Source organism: Tenrec ecaudatus, chromosome 9, assembly GCF_050624435.1.
Source record: "Tenrec ecaudatus isolate mTenEca1 chromosome 9, mTenEca1.hap1, whole genome shotgun sequence".
Classification (NCBI taxonomy): Eukaryota; Metazoa; Chordata; class Mammalia; order Afrosoricida; family Tenrecidae; genus Tenrec; species Tenrec ecaudatus.
Window position 1 is genome coordinate 105,686,640 of NC_134538.1, and position 26,681 is coordinate 105,713,320.

Genomic DNA, 26,681 nt, shown 5'->3' on the forward strand with positions numbered 1-26,681 from the left:
ATGATATATATTTTAGAAAAAAGCTTAAAGCATCAGTTGACCCTAGAAACTTACAATATATCATGCTCACTCAATAAATGACATTGGCAAATCAAGATGAATTTCATGCTTTCTAAAAATAAAATCAAGTGGTGCGCAATGGACAGTTTTACAAAATTAATTTTCAAGTCAATGCAAATTAATTTAAGAGTATATGAAAAACTTTGAATGGAAAATTAGATCTCATATTGCTGTACAAGCTAGCTAATCACAAATAAGGAGAGCACTTGGAGTCTCCCAGAGGAACCAAATAAATGAATTTAGTACAATAGTTAACCTATGGGGCTCTTTGCCCAGGTCTGTTTGGAAGATAAAGTAGAAGCAATTGCAATCTCTACAAAGATTCAGTGCATAGACCTCTTTTGCTCAGTTTATCAGATGTGATGAAGTTTACTTTAAAATCTGAAATACAATCTCTTCTGAAAATATTACTCTTTCTTGAGCATCGTGTGGCTTTCTGGAACTGCTTCCTTTCACAGATAATCATGTCGTGCAGCGCTGTCTGTGATAAACAGTCAAATCATGCAGGGGAAAATAGGCATTCCCCTATATCAGTGAATGGTTTTTAACTCAGCTAGACGGGAGTTTCACAAACTGGGAGTAACCCAAATGCCAATAGAAGTAGACACAAAGGTTCAGGGAGAAACCGTCATGTCAGATCTGTCCAGAGGTTTTGTGTAATGAAATTTCCTCTCTTTAGCATTTTGTGATCCACATGGTCAGCAGTTCAAAACCACCAGCAAGCTCGGTCAGAAACAGACTGGGATTTCTACCTGAGTAAACAGTTACAGACTCGTAAACCCACAGGCGTTGCTATGAATCAGCATTGATTCGGGCGGTGACTCTGTCCTCTGTACCTTCTGAACACTCTGCGCAGGAAATGTGTCTGCTCCATGAAAGGCAACCGTGTGGACACAAGGGAAATCCCAACTGGCCACTCCTGGGGGGAAAAATGTTACCCTGATGCTAAACTTCAGATGAACTTCGCTTGTTCGTAGAGTTTCACAACACATGAGGTTTCACCAAGGATGTACTGCCGAGACCACTTCCAACTACGGGCCTTGACAAAGTCAGGCATGGAGGAGGAGCATTCAAAGAAGGCTCCACCAAGGAAGTCTCTTCCGTGACCCCTTTGGAATCATTGGCCTGATATCATTGTTGATAATTGTAGTTGCTCTCTGGTTCCTGATCTCTGGTTTTGATCACCTCCCTTTTTAGGAAACAATTGATATCAACTGAGGAATATTCCCCAGAAGTTGAGGTTACTCCCCTTCCTATAGCTTTGAAAGAGCCAGGAAGTTATGTTAGATCTTGAGCAGGCTGGGCTATTGCAACCGGAGCCCACGGAATCTCAGAGGCTCGTTTGGAAGCTTCTGTGCAAGACCCTACAAAAGTTTATCATCCTCTTCCCACGGTTTCCCCCCCTCCTTATATTGGTTACCGCATAGGGGGTAGAATATGGTACCCCCCTACAGGAAATAACCCAAAGAGAAATAGAGTTCCTGAACCTGACTTACCTTCTACAGGGGCTTGTAATGAAAATGGCTCCTTTGTGAGGAGAGGCGCTACTCAGAGCAAAGGCTTTCTGACCTCGTTCCTCTTGTCCTGTAACCAGTTGTTTCATGTGCTGGGGCTGCTGGACCCAGTAAGAGAGATGAGACCCAAGCAACAAGGTAGTGCTTAGATTTCTTTAGGGTTCAAGAAGATAGATTCAGATGAACTAAATGTACAAATCCAACTCTATCAACATGCTTTTTTTTTTTTTTTGCTTTTTAAAAAAATTTTAAACAATTTATTAGGGGCTCATACAATTCTTATCACAGTTCATACATATACATACATCAATTGTATAAAGCACATCTGTACAGTCTTTGCCCTAATCCTTTTTTTCTCCTATTTTCTTTTTTTACATTTTATTAGGGACTCATACAACTCTTATCACCATCCATACATATACATACATCAATTGTATAAAGCACATCCATACATTCCCTGCCCCAATCATTCTCAAGGCATTTGCTCTCCACTTAAGCCCCTTGCATCAGGTCCTCTTTTTTTTTTCCCCTCCCTCCCCTTTCCCCCCTCCCTCATGTGTCCTTGGTAATTTATACCTCGTTATTTTGTCATATCTTGCCCTATCCGGAGTCTCCCTTCCCCCCTTCTCTGCTGTCCCTCTCCCAGGGAAGAGGTCACATGTGGATCCTTGTAATCAGTTCCCCCTTTCCAACCCACTCACCCTCCACTCTCCCAGCATCGTCCCTCACACCCTTGATCCTGAAGGTATCATCCACCCTGGATTCCCTGTACCTCCAGCCCTCATATCAACATGCTTTCTTACTGAAACTGAACAGCCTCTTTTCAGGAAGCGTCCGCTCGCTGCTGCAGTGTTCGACTGAGACGTCAGAGTTCTGATTCCATCAGCCTGATCCATCAGTTCTGACTGCTTCACGGCTCCTTCCACAGAGGAACCAATTCTTGGAATCCCCTCCCCTTCCATTTCCAGGACGTCACAAGGGCGCAGGGTACCAAGGCTGGTGCTATGCATTTCTCCCTTGTAGGTTAGAAGGTGTGCTGGTAGCGCGATGGTTGAGCGCTCTGCTGCTCCTGCGACATCTACACAGGGGTCAAGAAGCAGCTGTGTGAACCCAGTAAGAAACTGCTTCAGGGTGGAAAATCAGGAAAGGTGTGCGTCAGGGGTGTATACACGCACCATAGTTGTTCAATGCACATACTGAGCAAATAATCTAAGAAGCTTAATTATACAAAGAGAATGTGGCAACGGGATTAGAGGAAGGCTTATTGATAACCTGAGTGATGCAGATAACACATCCTCGTTGGCTAAAAGCGAGGAGGCCCTAAAGTGCTTGCTAACGATGCTCAAAGATGTAGATTATGACTACAGAGAAGTGAAGGCAACCGTCCTCACACTTGGATCATGATAAAGTTGTCGAGGTTTTTGTCTTGCTTGGATCTACAAGCGATGTTCATGGAAGCAGCAGTCAGGAGATCAAAAGGTGAGTTGTGTTAGGTAGATCTGCTGCACAAGACCTCTTTAGAGTATTGAAGAGCGAGGATGTGGGGACTACGGTGTGCCTGACCCATGCCATGGTATTTCCGTTGCCTCATATGCATGTCAACTAAGGGAGGATGGATGCATTTGAACGGTGGTGCTGGAGACGAACAGTGAAAGTACCATGGACTGCTAAAGGGACACACTGGTCCGGCTTAGAAGTACGGCCAGAGTGCTCCTTGGAGGCAGGGCTGGTGAGACTTTGGACATAGTGCAAGGAACGGAGTTCCCAGGGAAGGACCTCAGGCTCCGTAAAGAAGAAGGCCAACAAAAAAGAGGAAGGCTCTCAGTGATAGGGTTGACACAGTGACTTCAACGCGGAGCGCAGGCACAGGATCAATTGTGAGGATGGAGCAGGGCTGGGCAGGACTTCGTTCTGTGGTGCTCAGGGTCTCTATGAGTCAGAATCTGCTTATTAGCACCTAACAACAACAACAACAACAACAGCATTTCAGGGAGAGATCTGGCTCCCTTTTCAATAAGATAACATCCATTGAAAGCCTACCAGGCAGCACTTTTGCTTCCAGTAACAAATTGCTGGTTAGAGTTGCCAACTTGTGCAGTGAACAAATCTGTACTCCTGTTTTTGTTTGTTTTAATTTAATGGCATTGAAACCAAGACAAAGAGAAAACAGAAAGTCAATAAGAATTAATAATCATTCACAAAAATCGACATGTGCCCCCCCCCCCCAAGGGGATGGACAACAGAAAAGTGGGTAAAGGGAAACAGTGGTTGGTGTAAGACAAAAACAGAAAAAGAAACATTTATAAATTATCGAGGGTTTATGGGTGGGGGGCGGGGAGTGTGGGAAACAGAAAGATTTCTCCCCCAAATATATGTTAGACTTAGGACACTGCTTGCAGCTAATGTAAATGATTATCAAGTTACCTCCCTGAAGGCAGTCAGTTGCCAGACTACTGTCTGGGCCCACCACAGGCAGAGCACACTCCCTGCTGTTAAGGACAATGGATTACTTCTCCCTAAAGGCTTGCAACCTTTAGTCTGGTTCCTGTAGGTGGGGTTTACACCCTATTGATAATGGTTTCTATGGTGGGCCAGGGAACAGGTCAAACCTGCTCAGTGACATCCAAAATTAGGCTGCCATCCTGAATCTAGGATCCACCCTTCTTGTCACAATCCCTCCTCTTCCTATTGTGTGTATACCCCTAGATTGTCCCCGTCTCATTGCTGTATAACCTATAGTGCAACCCCTTCCTGTGACATGTCTATTCCTGTAATTAGGGGGCTTGCACTCCCCCCAAAGGTATATAGGCCTGGGTTAGCAATAAAGACCCTCTTGGCCTCTAGTCAGTTCCCCCTCTCCTCTCCAGTCCCCTCCCCTGTTCCTTTTCCCCTGGCCCTCCTTCCTCTCCCCCGCTCTCCTGCCCTCCAGTCTCCAGTCTCCACGTGGACCACCAAGCAGGACTGAGGTGAGCATGCTACTATGAAATGTGTCCGACTCCATTATTTCAGTCTTTCTACTATCTCTCATGCTCTTGAGGACTTTACTATAATCTTTATATATCTTAACCGTACAATTGCGCCTATTGAACCCGTGATTAGTTGTGGGGGGTTGGCATTTCCCCCACAAGGGAGGGAGGGTAAAATGAGCTGATACCAAGGGCTCAAGTAGAGAGAAAATGTTTTGGAAAAAATGATGGCAACAACTGTACAGATGTGTTTTTCACAATGGATATGTGTATGGACTGAGATAAGAGCTGAGAGAGCCCCCAATAAAACAATTTTTTAAAAGAATGAATAATCATTAGCTAATGAGTTCCACCTTCAAAGCAAATCCTACCTCCCTATTTTCATCGAACTGTACCCTTGTAGAGAAGACCTGGTCAGTCCTTTGATGTATCATCCCCACTGCAGAAGCTCCAGAGCGCCCTGCCCCACGTGGAGCCTCCCTCTTCCTCTGCTGAGACAGAGAGAGAAGGCCTAGACTGGCTTATTTTCCAGGTGTGTCTTTTATGATTTGGGAAAAATTAAAGATGTCAGAGTCATTAACTAATGTGCTATTAACATGCGCGCGCGCGCACACACACACACACACACACACACACACACACACACACTCTAACTCCACACTCACTGCCACGGAGCTCATTTCAACTCACAGTTCAGAGTAGAACTCCTTTGGGTTTCCAAAGCTGCAACTCTTAATGGAACCCAAATGCTCCATCACTCTGCCATGGAGAGACTGGTGCGTTCCAACTGCAGACGCCATGGTTAGCAGTCCAACCCGTAACCAGTCCTCCAGCCACCAAAGTCCCATGTTCTAAAACTCCATAGCTCACTGCCATCAGGTCCACACCGACTCATAGCAGCCCTTTGCGTTTCTGAGACTGGAACTGTTTACAGGAGTAGGAAGCCCTTTCTCTGGAGAGCAGCTGGTGCTTTGGATCTGTTGACCCTGCGGATCACAGTCCAGCACATGTCCGATACAGCATCGGTGTTCCTTCCCTGTTCTACAGCCACCTGCTACTTTAGAAGATTCTAAGAAATTGAGACAAAGTTAGTTAAACTGCTGATTATCCTGGAGAAGGACATCAAGCTTGCAGGGCCTCGGGAGAGTGGAATATTAAGCTTCTTATTGATCTTCAATTGTGTATCCTGAATATGTAAGGTGATGCGACCAAGAATGGTAATTAAGCTGGGGAACAGCCAACTTGCTCGAAGACGCTGTAGTCCCCTGTCACGTACTAGGTTCTCTATAGGAAGTACCATTTATCACACCCGTTTCTTGCATCATCAGCTCCTCACGCACTCTAACTGCATCATCAGCTCTTCGTAGACTCTAACTTGGCTTCTAGTTTTTCCAGTGAAACTATACTCTCTTCTCTCTCCTCTGCTGCAATAACAGACCTTTATTAAAAAATAAACAAACAAAAAAAACTACAGGCTCCCTGAGGTTTCTCCCTCCCGCTTGCTATAAGGATCAATTGCTTCTTGATCTTAGCCAAAAGGCTGAGAAGTGATGGGGATCAATTGCTTCTTACCGAACCATATTCATCACCAACAAAACTTCCAATGAAATTCTACCTCCTATGACAATGTCTCTGAGCAGCTCAGAAAAATGAGGTTCTCAAGTAATTCTTAGGCGTGCTTACAATGGTAGGAAGACATACAGCGAACTGGGCATCACTTCCAGCCCCATATCTAGAACCTATACTACGGTGGCTTAGTTTTTGTTTGTTTATTTGTGGGGTTGGGATCGGAAGAAATAGCTGTGAGGAATTCTGGAAGCTGGTAGAAACGGAGCATAGGAAGAGCAAAATATAAGAGCAAAGTGGACTTTGTTTAAAAAAAATAAAAAAGAAAGCTGATCTATGAAAATGAGTAGAACAGGAGTGCTTACTACATTGATCGCGATCTACTAGTTGATCACAAATGTAGTGTAGGTAGATCGCATGACATTAAAAAAAGATGTAAGCCTGTCATCAATCCCATCATTTAAATGCTATATAGCACAGCCAATCAGATGCAATCTCAGGTGTTAAACGCATGCGCAAATCAACTGCGCTAAGTGCAGCAAAACTGACAAGCTAAGTTATCACCAATTTTTAGACCTTGGTTTTTTTCTCTTAAACGTAAGAAAGGGCATTAAAATGGTTGGGGGAGCTGGACCAACTAAGAAGACAAAAACATATCACTTTCATACGGAATGGGAGATTTTGCCACTACCAGGCGACATTCAGCTGAAGTCCAGAGTACATGAACAGTTCTGGAACTTACTCACAGAGGGAAAGTACCCAAATATGAGAAAATGTGCTACCTCCTTGACTGCATTATTTGGCTCTACTTATTTATGTGAGTCAGCCTTTGCCCACATAAAGATTGTTAACTTCAAGTACCGTTCCACCATGACTGATGATCATTTGGAAGTGGGCTTAAGGCTGGCTGTCAGCAGCTACTGTCCGGACTATGCATCCCTGGCTCCTTCCATTCAGTGCAAGTCATCAGAGTCAACTCAGGTCATGACAAAAAATGTACATAGTTAATTATGGTATGTTGTGCAATATGGACTCATGCAGTTATGCAAGGTATATAAACATACATTGCATATATAAAGAATTCTCAATGCATTTATGAATAAATGTAATCAATAAAAAAATAAATATATATTTTGCATTTTTGTAGTTGGTAGATCATTTTGACTTGATCATTTTATAAGTAGCTCGCATGCTGAAAAAGCGTGAGCACCCCTGGGGTAGAAGGTAGCACTGGAGATAAAGGAAATAAAATGTCAACTCTTATGTGCAGGCAGCTGCAGAGGCAGTGCGTGGGCATTGCTAGGGCACTGGATACTGCATCTGTTGAGAAAGTTCAGCCTAAGATCTAATCTGGAGCAGTCTCCCCCATTATCTTAGACCTCACCTCAACTCTGAGAGGTAAATATTTAATTCCCATTTTGCAGACAGAGAACAAAGTTTCTAAAAGTAAAATTCCTGTGTACATATGTGTAAATATATTAATTCATCTAAATAGAGGTATTGGCTTATGCACATATATTGCTATGGCAATGCATTGAGGTAGTGGACGGACTTTGGACCTCTGCTCATACCCTCCCTCAACGCAAGAACACTTTGTTCTAACAACCTGGCACTCTGTGATTCTCACCCTCTCAGCAATGATTGCTGAAGACAAATGGGTGCACAAGCAAATGTGAAGAAAGCTGATGGTGTCTGGCTATCAAGATAATAGCATCTGGGTCTTAAAGGCTCGAAGTTAAACAAGCGGCCATCTAGCAGAGAAGCAACAATCCCACATGAAAGAAGCAGACCAGCCTGTGTTATCATGATGTGTCAATGGAATCAGGTATCAGGCATTTGAAGATCCAAACCAACCAAACAACAACAACAACAAAATATATTGCTGAGAATGAAGGGGGTCAGAGCAGAGACCCAAAACCCATCTGTAGACAATGGGACATTCCCTAATAGAAGGGTCACAAGGAAGGGATGAGTCAACCATGAAACACACAAAATTCCTCTGGGTTGTTTTGAGGTTTCCTTACCCCCCACCATCATGACCCCAGTCCAGCCTTTCAGTTCTTGATAGTCTGGAGAATATACACTGGTACAGTTGAGAGCTCAGGAAACATGGTATCCAGGTCAGATAAACCCCTCAGGAACAGAAATGGGAGTAGCCATATCAGGAAAGTAGGAGGAAGGTTAGAGGAAGAGGGGAGGAAGGGGGAATGGATCACAATGATTGATATATAACACCACCACCTCTTCCAGGGGGACAAACAGCGGAAACCAAAGGGAAAGGGAGATAGCAGTCTCTGTAAGATATGAAAATAATAACAATTTATAATTTATTCAGGTGCACGTTGGGGGGGGGGGAGAGGGGGTAAAAAGAGGAGCTGATGCCAAGGGCTCAAACAGAAAGAAAATATTTTGAAAATGATGAAGGCAACATATGTACAACTATGCTTGATACAATTGATGTATGGATTGTTATAACAGTTGTAAGAGCCCCCAATAAAATGATCTTTAAAATTCCGTGCTGAGCCCAACTCTCTTATGATCAGAACTATGCTGTAAGGAGCTTAGTTTACTGTAGCTGAAAATTCTCAGAAAGTAGCTGGAACTGACCTGCTTGAAGTTCTGTAAAGGGGGTGGGGGAAGCATTTGGTTGTCATGGGAAAGAAAGGCCAAGATATGAACATCCCAGCTGTTTCTCAGAAGGCCTGGCTATCAGCTCCTGGAAGGATTACAACCCAGAAGCTCTGTGGGACAGCTCCACTCTGCCCTACAGGGGGCCTGGGAGCCAGAAGGGGCCCAACAGCACCCAGCAATCAGCAGCTGGGAAAGAATATCCTTCCCCCTGGAGATTGTGTGGTTATAGATATTCACAACCTTCCTAGCTACAGGCGATCTTTTAGCCCCCCACTAGTTTCAAAAGTGATACCCCAGGGCCCTTGTTGACCCCTGGGGTTATGTATTCTGAGAGTCCTCCGGCTACATTCACAAGCACATTTCCATGCGCATTCACTGGATCCTGCATGAACACAATGCTGACACAAACTCCAGACACTATCTGCCTCTGGAGAGCTCCATGGCGGACTTCCCCAATCATGCAAAGAGAAGAGAGAGCTTGTATTTCTTCTGTAACGTTATCTTTCTAGCTGACATATTTTGTACCCTCCAGCCCAATCTTGCCAGATGGACAAATTTAGTGTACTGCTGCAATGCTAAAATTTCCACAATTTCTCCTTCTATTGTATAATTCCATAATTATATCACACGTGCATGGTCTCTGCAGCTTGGAGAACAGTAACCTATACAACTAGCTGGTCGACCCCTACCCACCATCCAACAGATCTTCTGTGCCGCTGTGGTTTGGATCAATTCCTATCTCTTCACATTTGCCCTAAGATGAAATCTAAGAGCTGCAGAGAGAATAAGAGGAGCAAAAGGAAAAAAGGTTTGGGCCTTTAACAAGAAAAAGCACAATCTATTTCACATAAGAAAAAGCAACCATTAAGATGCCTTAAGTCGCAAGAGCCAACCTCCTAACTACCAAACAACACTTTCAATTGCCAATAAGTTGAAAGCACATGCTCAAAGTGATCAATGAAACCTCAATTACAAAGCTCATCATGGCTCTTCTCTGCAAGATAATTGAAAAGCATTTAAACCGTCTGTCAACAAGTGTGCTTTCACTGAAGACAAAGTACTTACTGCAATAAGTATTCCAGGTACTGCCCAGTCTCAGCCCCTGGATGTGCACTAATTATAATTTAATGTTGAATTTTATTATTTATATACAAATCTCGGGGACAAAATTGCATTGAATTTGTTTGCAATAAGCCTTGTCTCAAAGATTAATGACTCAGAAGAGGTAACTGAGAGATCTTGGGATTTTAAAATAACCAATTCATTATCTGAAAAAACAGACAGCGTGGAATTTACTTAGCCAGTTAAGTTGGTGCTAACAGGGGAAGGACCGTGTGTGTGTGTGTGTGTGTGTGTGTGTTGTGTGTGTGTGTCTGTGAACATATAAGGACGACAAGGAAATTGTCAGGTCTTGAATTTACAAACTTACAAACAATAAGTCTTGAGAGTACCCTTTAGACACTTTTGAGTTGACAATCAGCAGTTATGTCTCTATCAATAGCTGAAGGGAGAGATGGCGGGAGCTGGACACTGTGCAGGAAGAGGAAGGGAAAGCCTGTCCTACCATCCAGGTGGAATTCAAGAGTTGAGATTTCCTCAAGGCCTTAGGCAGCAGCACAGGCACTGCGGCTCTTACAGAAACCACGCCTGCGTTGCTGAATTTGACAGTCATAAGAGGTTTTCTTATGTGGGTTTCCAAAAGAATGCCTGCTTGTACATAACCAATCATATCACTGCCCCAAACGAGGCCGCATTGATGACTCCCATTAGGCTCTGCTATTCAATGAGGAGGTGCCGAGCATTGAAGAGGTCCCTCTGGGACCAGCATGCATTCTGTAGTGTGCTTACTGGGATACCACTTTGGCAGCCTGGCGTCCATGAGGAGAAGTGTGAGGAGATGGGCCCTTGACAAACACCTGCATCACAAGGCTGCTTGAAATTACTTGTGGCATAGATCTGCTAACGGAATCACCTCACCCACAACATAATGTTCCCAAGAACACTCGTTGAACTCTTACTATATGTAGCCACTACGGCATTTCACATTCCCTTTTATTCCTATAATAGGGGCGGTACTTACATAATCTGTCGTCCATTTGAGACTTAACAGCGAAGGGGTGGTGTTTAGCCTGTCAATCAGACCACAGCTTGATGGCCTCATTTGGAGGTGCTAAGGAGATAAATAGCTCGCTGGAGGTGGGACACACGCATACTCCCTGCGAGACATTCCTGAGGACAAGAAACATGGAGCTAGGCTAGAGCCCTGGGAGCTGGAGGAGCCTCAGGAGACCCTGCCAGTGCTGAGATGCCCCTACTGCCTCAAGACTTCCCACCCTCTGGCCTGTGATCATCCGGCATTCAGCATCATTGCAAGTGTTCCATGAGTCTGAAGAGGACTTTATTGATTGATATTGGACACATGGGCTACTATCGAACTTATGGACTTGATCTGGACTGGGCTGGGATGTTTTCTTAATGTAAAATTACTCTTTCTATAAAGCTCTTTCTTATACACACATGCGTCTCCCTGGATTTGTTTCTGTGGTCTACCTGGACTAACACAATAGGTTTATGAAGAGTGACTAATACACCTTGGAATTTCAACCCAGCATTTAAATAGTCGGTACTATTATTATTGCCATCTCAGAACAAAGGGAATGATATTATTAGGTGCCATCAAGTCGACTTTGAGTCACCAAGCCCATGCGCAGGGTCGAACTCCTGCACAGGACTTTCTAAGCTGTATTCTTTAAAGGGACTGCGCGCTGAGACTTTCTCCAGTGGCGTCACCGACTAATCATCAGCCGCTCAGCATTTAACCTGTGCACCACCAGGTCTCCTGAGGTCAAAGGAAATGTCCGTGAAAACAATGACACTAAGCACAAGCAGAGACTGGGCAAGGAGAAAAGAACGCTAATTCAACAGAGGGCCAGCCACCGACACACGTCTAGTCCACAGGACATTCGAAAGAAAGAGAGGCGGAAAGCCCTCGCTAGCTTTGTGCAGAATACGATGTACTCAATGAGTCAGATAAGTTAGTTGCTTTGGGTGACTGCCTCAGGTGACCATTACATTCACAGCCAATGAAATCTAACTGAGACAAATCCCACTCCCTCCACTTCCTGGCTGAATGAAATGGAATTACAGAGAAATTGAGTGAACCTTATAAATTCTTCATGTGTAGAGTGGGGGTGGTAATATGGGACCTACTACGTAAATGTGTTAGGATTCAATGACACCAAGCAAAGCATTAAGATCTGGTTAAATTGTGACCATTATTGGTTCAGCCCCTCCCACCTGAGATCAAAGGCAATAATCCCAAACAACATTGCCTGAAACTTCCGGAATATGTTGGAGACTGGGAAACTGAATGGTGCTGGGGGTGATGGCAGGCATGGGCAGCCCCAGTGGCTTCACTGAGGAGATTCCTGGGTGCACACGAAGAAGAACATGGAAGCCATCAAAGGAGTGGCAAGGAGGGGCATGGAGACAGGAAGTGCTCAGTGTCGAGCCAACAGGGCCTGGATCGGGAACCAGGCTGGCTTTGTAAGTGACACACACAGTTCTTACAAAACAGTCTTCTTAGAATTCACTTCATAAGAAACTCACACAAAAGTTAGGGACTTTGTTCTTTTCGAAAACCCGTTTGTTCCACTATGCTTGCCCCAGTAATCCTGACTGGGTGAGATGTTTGTCTTGAGGGAGTGAATTAAAGAAAAGCACAAAGCCCAGATTGAAATAGCCCTTTGTGTGTATAGGTGCAGAGTCTTTTGGAAATCTCAGAAAAACTAGGCTAATAACTAATTCCATGTCTCAATTTTGTTGCCCAAATAGATATGCTCCATATGTATATATATATATATCTCCTGTTGGCTGCCCAAGTCCAGCTGTGGTTTTGCAATCGAGCAGGGGCGCCCACAAACCCTTTGGGATTCTAAATACCAAATGTGTGTTAACCTTTTCTTTAAGATGTTCCAGCGCTTCCTGGCTCTAGGGAACAGTCAACACAAGTGGAGCTTTGCAACCGAGAGCCATGGAAAAGAGCCATCTCCGGTTTCCCTTACCACAGTGGGAAGTGGTTTCTCAGTCTGATTCAAGAAATTGCGGAGAAACTCGAAGCCAAATCACTGTACAGTATGATCCATACCATGTGCGACCCTGCTCTCCCGCTGGTCCCACGGCTCGATCTCGTACCAATTAAAAATCTCCTGAAACTCTCCTGAACGCAAGTCAGGTGGGAGGATAGTCAACATGGTGGAGGTTCATTCAAACAGTGGGCTCTGGATGCTCACACGATAGTCAATGCTCGGACTCTCAGGTCCATTTCCTGAAAAAGCAGCCAATGTCACTTATACTCAATTGGGGAAAATAATGTTTAAAAAGGGAAAGACTTCTCAGGAGTTTGTCTGAAATAGCTACCTTGTCATCCTTTCTGTGCAGAGGAATAGGTGAACAATTTATCCGGATTGCGTTCATTTGAGGTTATGTGTCAGTGAGGATGTGTGTGTGTGTGGGCGGGGGGGTATTAATTAACAGATAAATCTAAGGTAATGGCTCTCAAGCCTTAACATGTATACCTCAGGTCTCTGTGAAACACCAGTTGCAGGTCCTATCTTCAAAGTTTCCGAATCACTATACCGTGGGACAAGGTGGATGACCCTGGCTGCAAACTGAAAGGTTGCAAGTTTGAGTCTCCCCCGAGGTGCCTAAGAAGAAAGGCTCAGTGGTGATTTTCAAACATCGAGCTGTCGGCAACCTTCTGGAACACAGTTTCACCCTGACACTGATGGATGGAGTTGCCACAAGTTGCCTCTGTTGGCCCAATAGCAATGGTTCGCTGTGTTCCTTAACCCACCCTGTCTGACGTGGAGTTTCTCGGAATTCAAATTACAAAGCAGCTGGCAAGTCTGAAGGTCTGAAACTGCATCAATCTGCATAGCCAGTGATATGCACAATTTTTATGCCTCCAAAAAGCAGCGTTGGCTGTAAACACTATCATTATGCCAATGACTCCTACCTTTAAAAAGTCCCATTTTCTCTGAACTCCAGACTCCTGTGCATCTGCCTCGTCCACACCTCCAATTAGTAGTCTTAGAAATACCATTCATTCCTTTTTACTCAATCATCATATAAAACAACTGGCAGATCCGATTAGCTTCATCTTCAAATATGACCCGAATCTGAGCACCCATTATCCGCGATTACAACTATGATGCAAGGCACGGTGCGCGACGTACTGTTTGAGTTTTCCACCGCATCCTCTGGCTGCTGCCTCGATGCTCTTTCCAAATACACGGACAGTGATTTTGCTAAAACCTAAGTTAAGGACCAGGCCCCCACTCTACTCTCAACCTTCTCAGTGTTTCTCATGTTAAAGTAAACCCAAAGTCCTTGCCAGGACTCACAGGTCCCGTGACCGTCCTGCATGCTCTTTTGGCTCTATCCACAGCGGCCTCCGTACGGCCGAGCAGCAGTTCCGCCTTCAGTCCTTGGGCTTAGGAGTCCCTGAGACGGCAACACGCTTACCTTGACTGCCTTCCTGGTTAACACTCTCCCTGCCTCCCGCACACTCGTGCTGAACCGCATCAGCTCTCTACCCACCACCCCCTGACGAGGAGAACGCTCCGGGGGACAGCAGGGAGCCAGGAATTTTGTCTTCCATTGGCTACCTGGTAGGTACAGGTAGTGTTACCTCTGTTGAAATGTTTGCCAAAGTGGGTGAGACCACCCCCGGGAGTGCTCTAAAGATCCAGAGGGCTGCAAAGGCGGGCACCTCCATTTATCCCGGATTATGGGCTACAGCACAAACGTTTTCATTGACAAGGGGATGCTGAGTATTTTTTCTCTTTTACTGAAAAAGGGGCGGTTGGCCAAATAAATTTGGGGACCAATGATCTAAGGCGAAGACTGGTACACTATTCACTGCAGCTGAATAGATACTCAGAGTGTCTATGATTAATATGCAAATATCATTTCCTTAAAAGGAATTCTTAGCAGGATAGCAATAAACAGAATCCAGAGACTAGATTGGGAAGAAACCAATTTTTTAAATGTTAAAACAAACAAACAAAACCCTTTCCTGAGTTGAAGGGCTGAACTGAGCATGAAAAAGTACTTGAGCAAATTTAGAAATTCTCAGCTCAAGAAGGAATCTTCTTCAGTCTGAGGATCAAGAAATGAAGCTTAAGATGGCTTATAATAAAGAAAAACTGTTGTTATAATTGCTAAGCAAATATTTCCACAGTAATTTAAAAAATTGCTCTATCTATAAAAATTGCATAAAGGACCAGAATCACGAAGGAAAACTGACCAGTTAACCTTCTCTAAAGCTTTTCTCACTCCCCGAATTGTCCCTAATTGTCCCAAACTGATTGTAGTTGTTTTCAAATTAGAAAACGATGCAGACGTATTTAAATGTTCACAAAAAGACGTGCCAATCAAGAGCACATATCAAATGCAATGAACTATTTTCCTCTGTACGTTCTGAAACACTAGAGTTCTCATCTATAAAACTGGACAGTTTTGTAATTGTTGGAGTTGTGAAACCTCAACTTTTTGATGGCCCTTAAAATGTTTGGATAAGAGCGAAGCAAATATTTCCACAGTAATTACAAAAACAAAGTGTTTATAGAAAGCTATACCAGTCTTAACATTCAGAAAGATTACACTAGAGTACTGATAATTTCCTGATCATTAATCATTGTCAAGAGATAAATATCATTTGTGCCAACCACTAAGTCTGTATTAAAACTATTCTAGAGAGAAAAATGTGGAATATATAGGCTTACTAGTGGGCCTCTCAGCCCTTACTTACCCTTCAACAATGAAGGGAAATGAACTTACTCTCAATAGAAAGATCCATAAAAGGAAAGCAACACGAATGAGATACATGCATACATCTGAGAATATTCAACCATTTGAGATAAAAAATGTGGTATCTACCCAACAGCAAAATTAAAAAGGGATAGGAAAGAAGAATGGAGGCAGAAACCAAAGGAAGCAAAATAAATGATGTTACGCTGCAATCAATGAGATGAAACAAAATGTGTATGAATTTCATGGAAAACTGATATGCTCTATGAGCCTCCATCCAATTCACTCACTCACACATACAAAATTACTCCAAACTATATATGCATGTATATACACATATAATTATAATCAACTAATATGGCTCTTTCAGCTGTAAGCCCTTATGTGGTATGTTAGAATTGTAGTTTTCATACACCTGTGGCTATAGTTCTGGTTTGGAGAGCACAATCCGATGACTAACAGGAACAGGATGAAATGGGGATCTGACCTTAGTAGAAGCTGTGAATCAGAGCACATTCTTTGTTTCACGGTTATCCTGGTTACTGTTAGTCATAACAAATGTAAGGAATTATATGTTAAAGCTGGGAGGAGAAAGAACTGTTTCTGGAGTGGCTGGGGACAAGCCTGGCTGAGCAGGATTAGGAGGCCAGTACCGACTGGAAACATCTTGACACAGGGCCAGGTCATGTGCGGAAATAAGATACAGCCCAGGGATGGAGAATAGATTCTTATATTTGGGTAAAAATTGATTACACCATGTAATTCCCACCAAATGACCTTTCCCTGTATAGGTCTGGTAAAAAGGTGCGGGGGGGCCGGCGGGGGGGTGAGAAATAGGATTTGACTGTAATTGTGATTTCCTGCAATGCCATCCTGCTGCATATAAACTGTGCCACTGAAAAGCTGGGGCTGTGATCTATCTCATCACCAGCAAGAGCAGAGTGGAGTGCGTGCATCTGGCCTGACCTTCAGACTGAATTGCACCCACCACCACATGAAGCATTTCTCAAACTTTTCATTGAGTTCTGTGGGACACTTCAATGATCTACAGAACCCAGGGGCATGAGGGGATATATTCAATGGATGTGTGGTAGTTACATAGCCTCGTGTCAATTTGAGACTAACAGTGAAGAGGTGGAGTTTAGCCTGCCAATCGGGTCACAGCTTGATGATCTCATTTGGAGGCACTAAGGAGAAAAATAGCTTGCGAGAGGCGGGGCACATGCTCACTCCCTGAAAGACTTTACTGATGATGAGCCTGACGGAGCTACACTAATACAGCCAGAGCCCGGGGAGCTGCATAGATCTGCTTCTACTGCCACTGGATCCATGAGACTTTCTACCCACTGGCCTGTGATCGTCCTGCATTCAGCGTCATTGCATGTGGTTCATGAGTATGAAGAGGAATTTATAGACTGGTATCAAACATATGGGCTAATATTGGACTTAGGGGCTTGATCTGGACTGGGCTGTTATGTTTTATCAATATACAATTGCTTTTGTATATAAAGCTCTTTCTTATATGCCTATGAGTATCTATGAATTTGTTTCTCTAGTCTACCCAGGCTAACACAGGAGGAGAAGGGGAAAACAGGGCAAATTATACTCTTGCAAGAGTTGAGACTTTGGGGACTTCAATCTCTAACTCCTTGGGACTAGTTTGAAATTAATTCTTACCAAAGAAATTATTACCACGGATAAATAATAGGCGATAGATAATTATCCCCTGCCTCTTCAGATCTGCTCTTATTTTCGGGTGTAATATCTCATTATAAAATATAACTATGCTTTTAGACTGAATAAGATTGCAATTTTTTAAACTATGTTTTGTTGTTGTAGAAGTATATGACTACATTTCAGTGAGTGGGTTTAAAATGATATTTAAAAGCTCAACAATTTTCAAATTATATTCTACATAAGGAAATGATAGATACTGTACTGTTCCAGATTTGAGAGAAATTCTATTTCATCTGAAACCTGAGTAAATGAGCTGGTTAAGGTGAATTGAGGCGGTCTCTGTAGATTTTGTAGACTAGAGCAAACCAGTTCCTTTGGGTCGCTCTGAGTTCTTCATTAGGGTTTCTTAATGCAAGACAACAGGTATGAGTTTCTTAGGAAACTGTCATCAGGAAAGCATTTGAAAAATTGTAAAACTTATTCTTTGCTCAGGGTTACTAATTTCCAATATATTTTATCAACTTAATTATTGAATTCTATAGAACTCTTTCACATAAAATGTCAAAGTTAAGGAATATTTGGACACAAAATTTGTGTAATTATAATAGCTATTGGCACATGTATAATTCAATGTAGACATTGTAATGCATTTAAGAAATGTTTATCAGAGGACGGCACTGAATCTGCAGCTCTGGGACAGGGACATGTCTGATCAGAGCACACGGGAGCAAATGAAGGGGGAGGAAGAGAGAGTGGAATACATCCTGGCCCACCAAGCCTGGACGATGATATTCCCGTTCAGGGGAGCCAATCCAGAGACCACATGGCCGGCCCCAATATGAGACACAACATCCCTCACTGACCCATAGCCCTACAGAGGACAACACTGGAGACACATCTCACCACACCGAGGCAAAACACAAGAGCGTGGAAAAGAAGAGCAAGGGGAACAGAGCAACAAAGTCCCCAAGGATTACAAAAAACAGACTTTGGGGGCAGGGCTTGGCACCCTAACAGACTCAACTGGAAAACACTCCCAAAAGCCAACAAACAGTCCTTGAACTAATTACAAGCTTTTCTTTCTTGTTGTGTTTTGTTTTTGTCATTGGCTTTATTTTGTTGCTTTGTTTTTCTCTGTCTTGTTTTTGTGCATGTTATTATCTCCACAGGCCTGTCTAAATAAGATAGGCTGGAAGAACAGTCTGGTGGAGAAAACAACAGGACTGACAGTTTGGGGGTGACATGGGAGAGGGGGAGGTGGGGGGAAAGGAAGTGGTTTTAACAAACCCAGAGACAAGGGAACCACAAGTGATCCAAATTGGTGATGAGGAGGGTGTAGATGGCCTGGTAGAGCATGACCAAGGGTAATGTAACCGAGAGGAATTAATGAAACCCTAATGAAGATTGAACATGATAGTGGGATAAGAAGAAAGTAAAAGGAAACAGAGGAAAGAGCTAGGAGGCAAAGGGCATTTGCAGAGGTCTAAATGAAGGCATGTACATATGTATATATATTTATATGAGGACGTGGAAATAGATCTATGTGCACATATGTATAGATTTAGTATTAGGGTAGCAGATGGACATTGGGCCTCTACTTAGGCACTCCTCAATGCAAGAATACTTTGTTCTATTAAACTGGCATTCCATGATGCTCACCTTCCCGACAAAATAGCAAATGCGGTGAAGAAAGCTGATGGTGCACAGCTATCAAAAGATATAGTATCTGGGGTCTTAAAGGCTTGAAGGTGAACAAGCGGCCATCTAGCTCAGAAGCAACAAAGCCCACGTGGGAGAAGCACACCAGCCTGGGCTATCATGAAGTGTTGAAGGGATCAGGGAACAGGCATCAAAGAACAAAAAATCATAGCATTGTGAATGAGGGGGAGTGCGGAGTGGAGACCCAAAGCCCATCTGTAGTCAATTGGACATCCCTTAAAGAAGCGTCGGGGGAGGAGAAGAGCCAGTATGGGTGCAGTGTAACAACGATGAAACATACACTTTCCTCTAGTTCTTAAATGCTTCCTTCCTGCCATCATGATTCCAATTCTACCTTACAAATCTGGCTAGACCAGAGGATGTACCCTGGTACTGATAGGACCTGGAAACACAGGGAATACAGGATGACTGAACCCTTTCAGGATCAGTGGTGAGAGTGGCGATACTGGGAAGGTACAAGGAGGGTGGCGTGGAAAATGGGTTATAAGGAGCTACATGTAACCTCCTCCCTGGAGGATGGACAACAGAAAAGTGGGTGAAGGGAGACATCGGAGAGTGCAAGACATGACAAAATAATAACTTATATATTACCAAGGGTTCATGAGGGAGGGAGCAGCAAGGAGGGAGGGGGAAAATGAGGAGCTGATGCCAGGGGTTTAAGTGGAGAGCAAATGTTTTGAGGATGAGGGTGATGAATGTATAAATGTGCTTTACACAATTGATGTAGGTATGGATTGTGATGAGTTGTATGAACCCCTAATAAAATGATTTATAAAAAAGAAATGTTTTTATTATTAGTTTCATGATTCAAATCTGCTAATTCTATTTTGAGGTTAGCATTTATTAAATTGTTTTAATGAAAAAGAAAGCTTTTTGTTAAAGGCATCTATGAGACACTTACTGTTTTTTACTTTGAAGACGGAGAAAGCAAAAGAGCGGGCAAGCTAAAAAGCCTGGCAGATTGCATGCCCGTCTCGAACAAAATAACCAATTCTACTGTAACAAAGACCATCAACCCTGGAATACACTACATGTCATCAGGCAGGTAATTTCTAGTTACACTATCAAGTCAACTATGGCAGAAATGAAAGGAAGCCAGCTATACAATCCTCTGCTCATCAACTGAGTCACACAGAGGAACTGATTAGCTCTTCACACACCCAGCTGAGTCTATGATTGAAACATGAGGACCACGTTGATTTCAGGTTTTCTTCAAGTGACTGCCTACACATAATGGCTTCATACAGAATCTACCATATATATATATACATATACATGCTACAGGTAGATCAAAATGGAACCAAACTCACACCTTTTTAGAAGGCAGATGTTTTATTGTCAATATTACATTGATAACACATGTAAAGGACCATTGGAGCCAGTGTCTCACCACCTGCCTAATCACACACAGCTCTGTGCTCTCTGCCCACACTTCAATTACAAGAAGAGGCATAGAACATCAGGCTTGTTTCTTATGAGGTGCTACAGGATTCCACAAGCTACCGATGTAATATGAGGGGCACCCCAGCCCCAAAATGTAATTTTGCTGGGTGGGGCGGAGTTTTCATAGTACACATTTTCCCCATTAGACAAGCATTTAGCAACTTGCTCCGAGTTAGCATGCACAGTGGCATCGCATGGGAAGGTTCTTTCTGGCCACAGTGAATTTTTTCATAAAAGCAGTTTCACTTAGACCTCATTTTTTGTGATGGCTGATTTCAGAGAACAGCGTGCAGCTGTGAAATTTTGTCTCCTGCTCAGGAAAAATGCCACAGAAACTGTTGTGATGTCGACCAAAGATTACAAGGACAGTGCTATGGGAAAAACTCAAGCGTATGAGTGGTTTTCTCATTTCAAGAGGTGAAATGTTGAGTAATGACAAACCTCTTTGTGACCATCCATCGTCGTAAACAGACAAAAATGTCGACTTGTCGTACATTGGAAGTTCTTTCCACCAGGTCCTAATGTTCATCAAGCTTTCTATGCACAGGTTCAGTATAGATTGCGCAACAGTGCGTAACAATAAAGGACTGATTTATGGCAGAGGGGGGACTGGCTTTGCCACCACACCATGCACCCGCTCACACTGCCATCTCAGGGTGCCAGCTGTTGGCAGAAAGCAGCATGCCTCTCTTGCCCCACACACCTTACTCACCTGACAACTTGCCATGCGACTTCTTGTTGTCTTCACGGGTGAAGAGGGACATGAAAGGACGGTGATCTGAAGACAGAGACAAGGTGAAGAGCAGCAAGGACACCCAAGGGCGGTGCTGTCTGTCAGCCATGCAGAGATGAGTGTGGGACGCATGTCCGAGCGTGGGGCCACAGATCTGACAGCTGTACTCAGTGGAGTGCTCTGAAGGTCATCAAGTTGTTTTGTAAAACAGCTAAATACATCGCTTGGTGGGGGGAGGGGGGCGGTTCCAGCTTTTGGGGGGTACCCCCTGGTGCATGAGGTGCAGTCCTCACTGGACTAATACCATACAAGCTTAAATGTCTTTCATTGTCCAACTAGGGGGAAAATGGACAAAAAGTCCTTTTTCGGGCAGTTTTGAGGAGTGCATGGGAAATTGGTCTTCACGTCACCCATGTTCAGGAAGGAACTTTGGCGGTACCCAGTTACCAAAGACGGAGCTCCAAAGTGATCACTGGCCAACCTCACATCGTTTTACATCCCATACAATGCTAGTGTTCTGAAGAGGTGCACATATGACCCCGAACATATGCTTGAATAATGGACATTTCTTTCACTGAATCTTAGACAGATGAATTCAAAGAGAGAATAGCTGGGATGAAAAATGTCCATATTTTTAAACAGAAAATACCACAAACATCCTACTGTGTGTTACTCAGGATGTGAATGAAGATGCACACTCAATGAAATGTCATTTCACCACTGGTTTCAGGATAGAAGATCACTAAAATCAGTACACCCCATAAAAAATTAAGTAAAAATCAATCAATCAACTATTACTTCATGAAATCTGCCTGCCATATTAGAAAACACGTCGAAAGCACACTCACATAGCCTGGTCATATTACAGCATAATCTTTATTAAAATGTCACCATTATGGTCACTTTGATTATGACCAAATGAATTCTGACATAAACTCACATTTATAAACACAGACAACATACTGAATTTTCAACTATTTTGTCAACACACATTTTTAATGCGCATGCAGGGCTCATAATTAGGAGATACTGTACATTACCCTCTAATATTATGGTTATTAAGCCCAAAGTTCAGAGGGTAGGATAATGCCAACATCTTTTCATCGAAATGCTTCCTCCAAACACTTCCCAGGAATATGCACTAAGTCACTGTTCCTTCTAATTTCAGATTTAACATATATTCTTCTGTAAAATATCATCACTGAAGTCACTTAACAATAGTTACAATGGAGCAATCATTTCATTTCAGGTCAGAAGTGGAAGTGAAGGGACTAGAGAACGTGAAAGTCATTTGAAAATATACACAAGCTTAGATGGTCTCCGTTTCCCGGGTGGAAAGAGCATGCACACGTTTCTTAGCAGACAGTAGTCACTAATGCACGGAAACGTACACGTCAGGGACGACCCATGCCAGGAGGAAGGAGAGCCACGCTCATTATCTTTTCGGTCTGTCCACATCGTCTATAGCTGCCAGGAGTTTCTGTCTTGCTTTCTTATTGATATGGGATCCCAAGCAAACATTCACCAGATTGGTCAGCTGCTTTGTAGAATACTCCTGTTCCGAGAGAGGAGGTCCAAAAGCAGTGCATCAAAATACATGTCACCTGCTCCCTGCCCTGCAAGAACGGGTCAAGCTACCAGTGGATGACCAGGAGCATTACAGTTCAGTGAACAGCACGGGGAGATGGAGTTGGGCCATGGAAGACACTGTGGTAACTGGGATGTAAAAATGGGCGATAAAAAAGTGGTATCGAATCAAAGCAGGCAGCAGTAAAAATCTGTTTCTGGGTCGCTATGTAATCCAGCATGCTCAGGATTTTATGATTTTTGAGGATCGCACACTTTACATTGCTCCTGTGATAGCTTTATGTTGTAAATTATCAAAATACACTGACATTTCACATTTCAAATGTGCTACCACATAAGTATTTTCTGGCACTCTGCATGGGTAAACACTTCAGGTATGAAATTTTAAAAATATCATCAGAAAGCCCCAGATGAAATGTTTTCTTGCTTTGGAACATTTCCAATCCACGGCCATTGATTACATTCTGTGGGTTGTGCATCACCTCCACCCTCCTTTTCTGAATTGTTTCTTCCCCACTGACATGGCCTCAGTTGGCCCACTAAGTTTCTTACCTAATCTTCTGATCCCATACACAGAGTTCTTAGAAGGGTGTAATCATTCAGGGCAGAGAATGTGTACAGTTAAGCCGGACTTCTGTCTCGTTTTAATGAGGTCTGAGGGGATGTTTGTAGCTTAAGGTTCCGATCATTTCAGACAATCATGTCAGGGGTTCATCTATCTACCCTCCATGGTGCCAAGGGCTGAATACACTCCCCTGATGATTCACCCTGACAATATCTTTAAAACGGAAACCAAAAATAGCCCCCCAAAATGTCTGCCTTGCGTCTTGTGCTCTGTTAAAAAGGCTCGACATGAGAGCAGTATGCGGCTGTCCACTTCCATACAGACTTATGGAAACCCTGGGGAGTAGTTCCCTCTGTCCCATCGGGCTACCGTGAGCCAGAATGAACTCAACGCCAATGGGTACACATTGCATCGGATTGACAACTGCAACCGGCAAGGGTAGCCAGGGACCTTAGGGGGCAGTGGGCTCACGAAGGAGGAACAACTCAGAAAAACAGGGCGAGCGATGCAACTCAGAATGCAGCCAACGTCTGTGAAGGGTACATGCAGCGCCTGCTGAGTGGGTACAAGGTTTCCAACATTGCTGTCTTGGATACATTTGGACGTTAAGCCTTCAGTGTTTTACTACAACACAGTCATCATAGAATAAATACCACTAGGGGTCACAAGGATTTACCCAGGTAAAGGGTGCTGTACAAGCTGAACATGGCAAAGAACTGGCCTAAATAACTGAAGCAAAACCAGAAAAACTCATCTTCACATTACACTCTCAGGAGTTTGAATAAAATAGCTATCCCAGTCACACAAGAAGCTGATTGGAAACTGAACACAGCTCTGCTCCGGCTCTTACCCTGTGCTCTTTGATCCAGCGTTCCATGTCATTCTCAGTCAGGTAGTAGGCTTTGATGTACGTTTCCACAAATTCCTTATCTGGAATGGGTCTGAGATCTGTTAGTTTCTCAAGTTTCATTAAAAACTGCTGAAAATCCAATTGCATCAAGGCACGACCCTCATTACTACATTTCTTGACGTTGGCATATCTAAGATACATGATAACAGTAAAAGATGGCACGATTATAAAAATAAACCTTTAGGTATTTAAAACAAATCCAATCATACAACTGAACACTTGGTCCTTTCTGTAAACCTCTACTTAGCAGATTCTCCAGAAACAAGAGGCTAGTGGAGGAAGGGCTGTGTTCAAGGTCTGTCACTCAGGAGCCAGTTTATTTCTCACTGGCAAGGCAGAGACCGGGTCTCTTCGAAGGTGACTTGTCTTTCCAGGGACTACCGCTCCTATGGCCAAGGGTCTGAAAGAATGTTTAACTAGTTGTCCAGTTCATCTGGCTGTCCAGAATCATCAAGTCAGACGCGGCCTGGAAACGCTGCTGGAAGATTCATCACAAAGGTCGCCCAAGTCCAGGGCAAACCGGCACAGGTGAGTGATGGTGGTTCTGGACACATCATCTGTTATACATCATGTGACTGGTGAATCCCATTGTGTTCAATACGAACAGAAGGACCTTAATTAAATCCAACGTGTGGGACACAGCGGATCAAGAAAAAATGTGGAGGACTGCGAGAGTCTATATCTAAGCCCAGGGAGCCCCTAGAATGTTCCACCTGGTCCCCAGGGTTCCTTACAAGAAGGCACCCAACCAGCAGAGGGGTCTGGGTCAAGTGTCCGAGAACGGACTCATTGTGTTGTGTGGCAACCACATGAGGATTAAGGACGTGGAAGTCAAGGCAAAATCCACTGTCTTCCACAGAAAGAAGAACCTTCCGGACGACGACATTTCTGCCCCAAAGCTACAAACCCTTTGTCCGGCTTGCTAGACAACTACTTGGAGATGCCGACGAGGAGTTGTTGCCACGCCTGCTCCTGCCCCCCCGTGAAGGTGCTTAGGACCCAGCTTCGGCATGACTTAAACACTGCATAAAAAAATGTGCTCAAAAACTCGGCTTATACACAAGTATATAAGGTAAACAGAGAAATTTCAATGTAAAGGAATTTGCCTCAAAATTTTAAGAAATGTAAAGCTATAAGGAAATGTAACACATATCATAAACTTTTCTATTAAAAAGTTACTAAAAATACAGTTTAATCATGACTGTTGACACAGAGCTGTTTTGCAATAGGTCATACCATTTGTTTCAATAGATAGGTGTCAGCCTGTCATGATTACCTTCCTCCTTTCCAAAATGTCTTTAAAAATAACTATCAAAAACTAAAGAGAAATCAGATCAGAGGAAGTATGAAAATTCAACTGAAGTGCAAGTCTAGGTCAGAGTGCCTAGACTGAGAGAGATGTTTTACTTTTCAGGGATATGTCCAATGAATTATTATTTGTTACTTGTGTTTTGGATGTTATAACCCAGTGGTTCTCAACCTTCCTAATGCCGCAACCCTTTAATACAGCTCCTCACATTGTGGTGACCGCCCCCCCCCCCCAAACCATAGATTATTTTCATTGCTACTTCATAACTGCAATTTTGCTACTGTGATGAACCGGTGACCCATGTGACCAAATATTGCTTTCGCGAAAAACTTACCCTTCCACAATAGTTCGATTAGCGAGTCGAATACAATGTTCCCAAAGTATATTAGACACAGGCAAAGGTATCCGAACTCTCTTAGAAACCTCATTCAACCTCCTATTAAATTGTTCAAATTCCTAAAGAAGACAAAAAAGCATACCCCTGTAAAAACATCATTATAATGCCACATTGATTTTTCACTAAAGAGGAAAAATTAGAACCACTCAGAATAAAAAAAAAAGATAATGTCAAAGATAATTTGAATTTAGTGTGATCGCTTAAGAAAAGGGATACCACTTTGAAAACGTTATGTTGAGAAACAGTGAACACTACGTTTTCTTTCAAAAGAAATAAGTGTCATTAGTTAATTATACAATGTTAACAACGTCCAAATGTTTCTAAAAGAGCTGAATAATCTGACATGACTTTAAAATTCCTTTCAAGAAACTCAGCTTATAAAAATGTTTTAATAAGATTTCAACTCACAGTGAAGTGATTGTAAATTATGGCTAAACCCCTTAAGGGAAGAATCTGACAAACCATTCTTTACTCAACATTCTAGAAAAGTAAACAAACCATTACACACGGATTCAAAAGTCATCACGGGGGGAACAAACATAAACAATAAAATCTTATCTCCTACAGAAAAATGACCATTTAAATATTTGTTAATAACATACCATTGAACTAAAAATAAAAATACAGGACCAATTCAGATGGCTCTAATAATCACTTGGAGTAGCAGATGGCTCACCTTTCAATAAATGTATTCATGACCTAAATATATTCATTTATAAAAAAATTAATACTGTTGGCTTAACGCTTCCTAGATGGTGTATTTCAAGCAGCTTAGAGTTTAAAGGGCATTT

The 26,681-nt window shown here is 43.1% G+C and overlaps 1 protein-coding gene across 1 annotated transcript in view; it reads right to left on the reverse strand.

The window, feature by feature from the left end:
- Nucleotides 1–21,979: 21,979 nt before the first annotated feature.
- VPS50 (VPS50 subunit of EARP/GARPII complex) overlaps nucleotides 21,980–26,681 on the reverse strand; it is a 119,732-nt gene continuing 115,030 nt past the window's right edge. The window contains exons 26-28 of the mRNA XM_075558403.1: nucleotides 25,828–25,949; nucleotides 24,125–24,314; nucleotides 21,980–22,677 (exon numbers count right to left, since the gene is read on the reverse strand). Of these exons, the coding sequence (XP_075414518.1) occupies nucleotides 22,558–22,677; nucleotides 24,125–24,314; nucleotides 25,828–25,949 (432 nt within the window). The 3' untranslated portion in view covers nucleotides 21,980–22,557. The remainder of the gene's footprint in view (nucleotides 22,678–24,124; nucleotides 24,315–25,827; nucleotides 25,950–26,681) is intronic.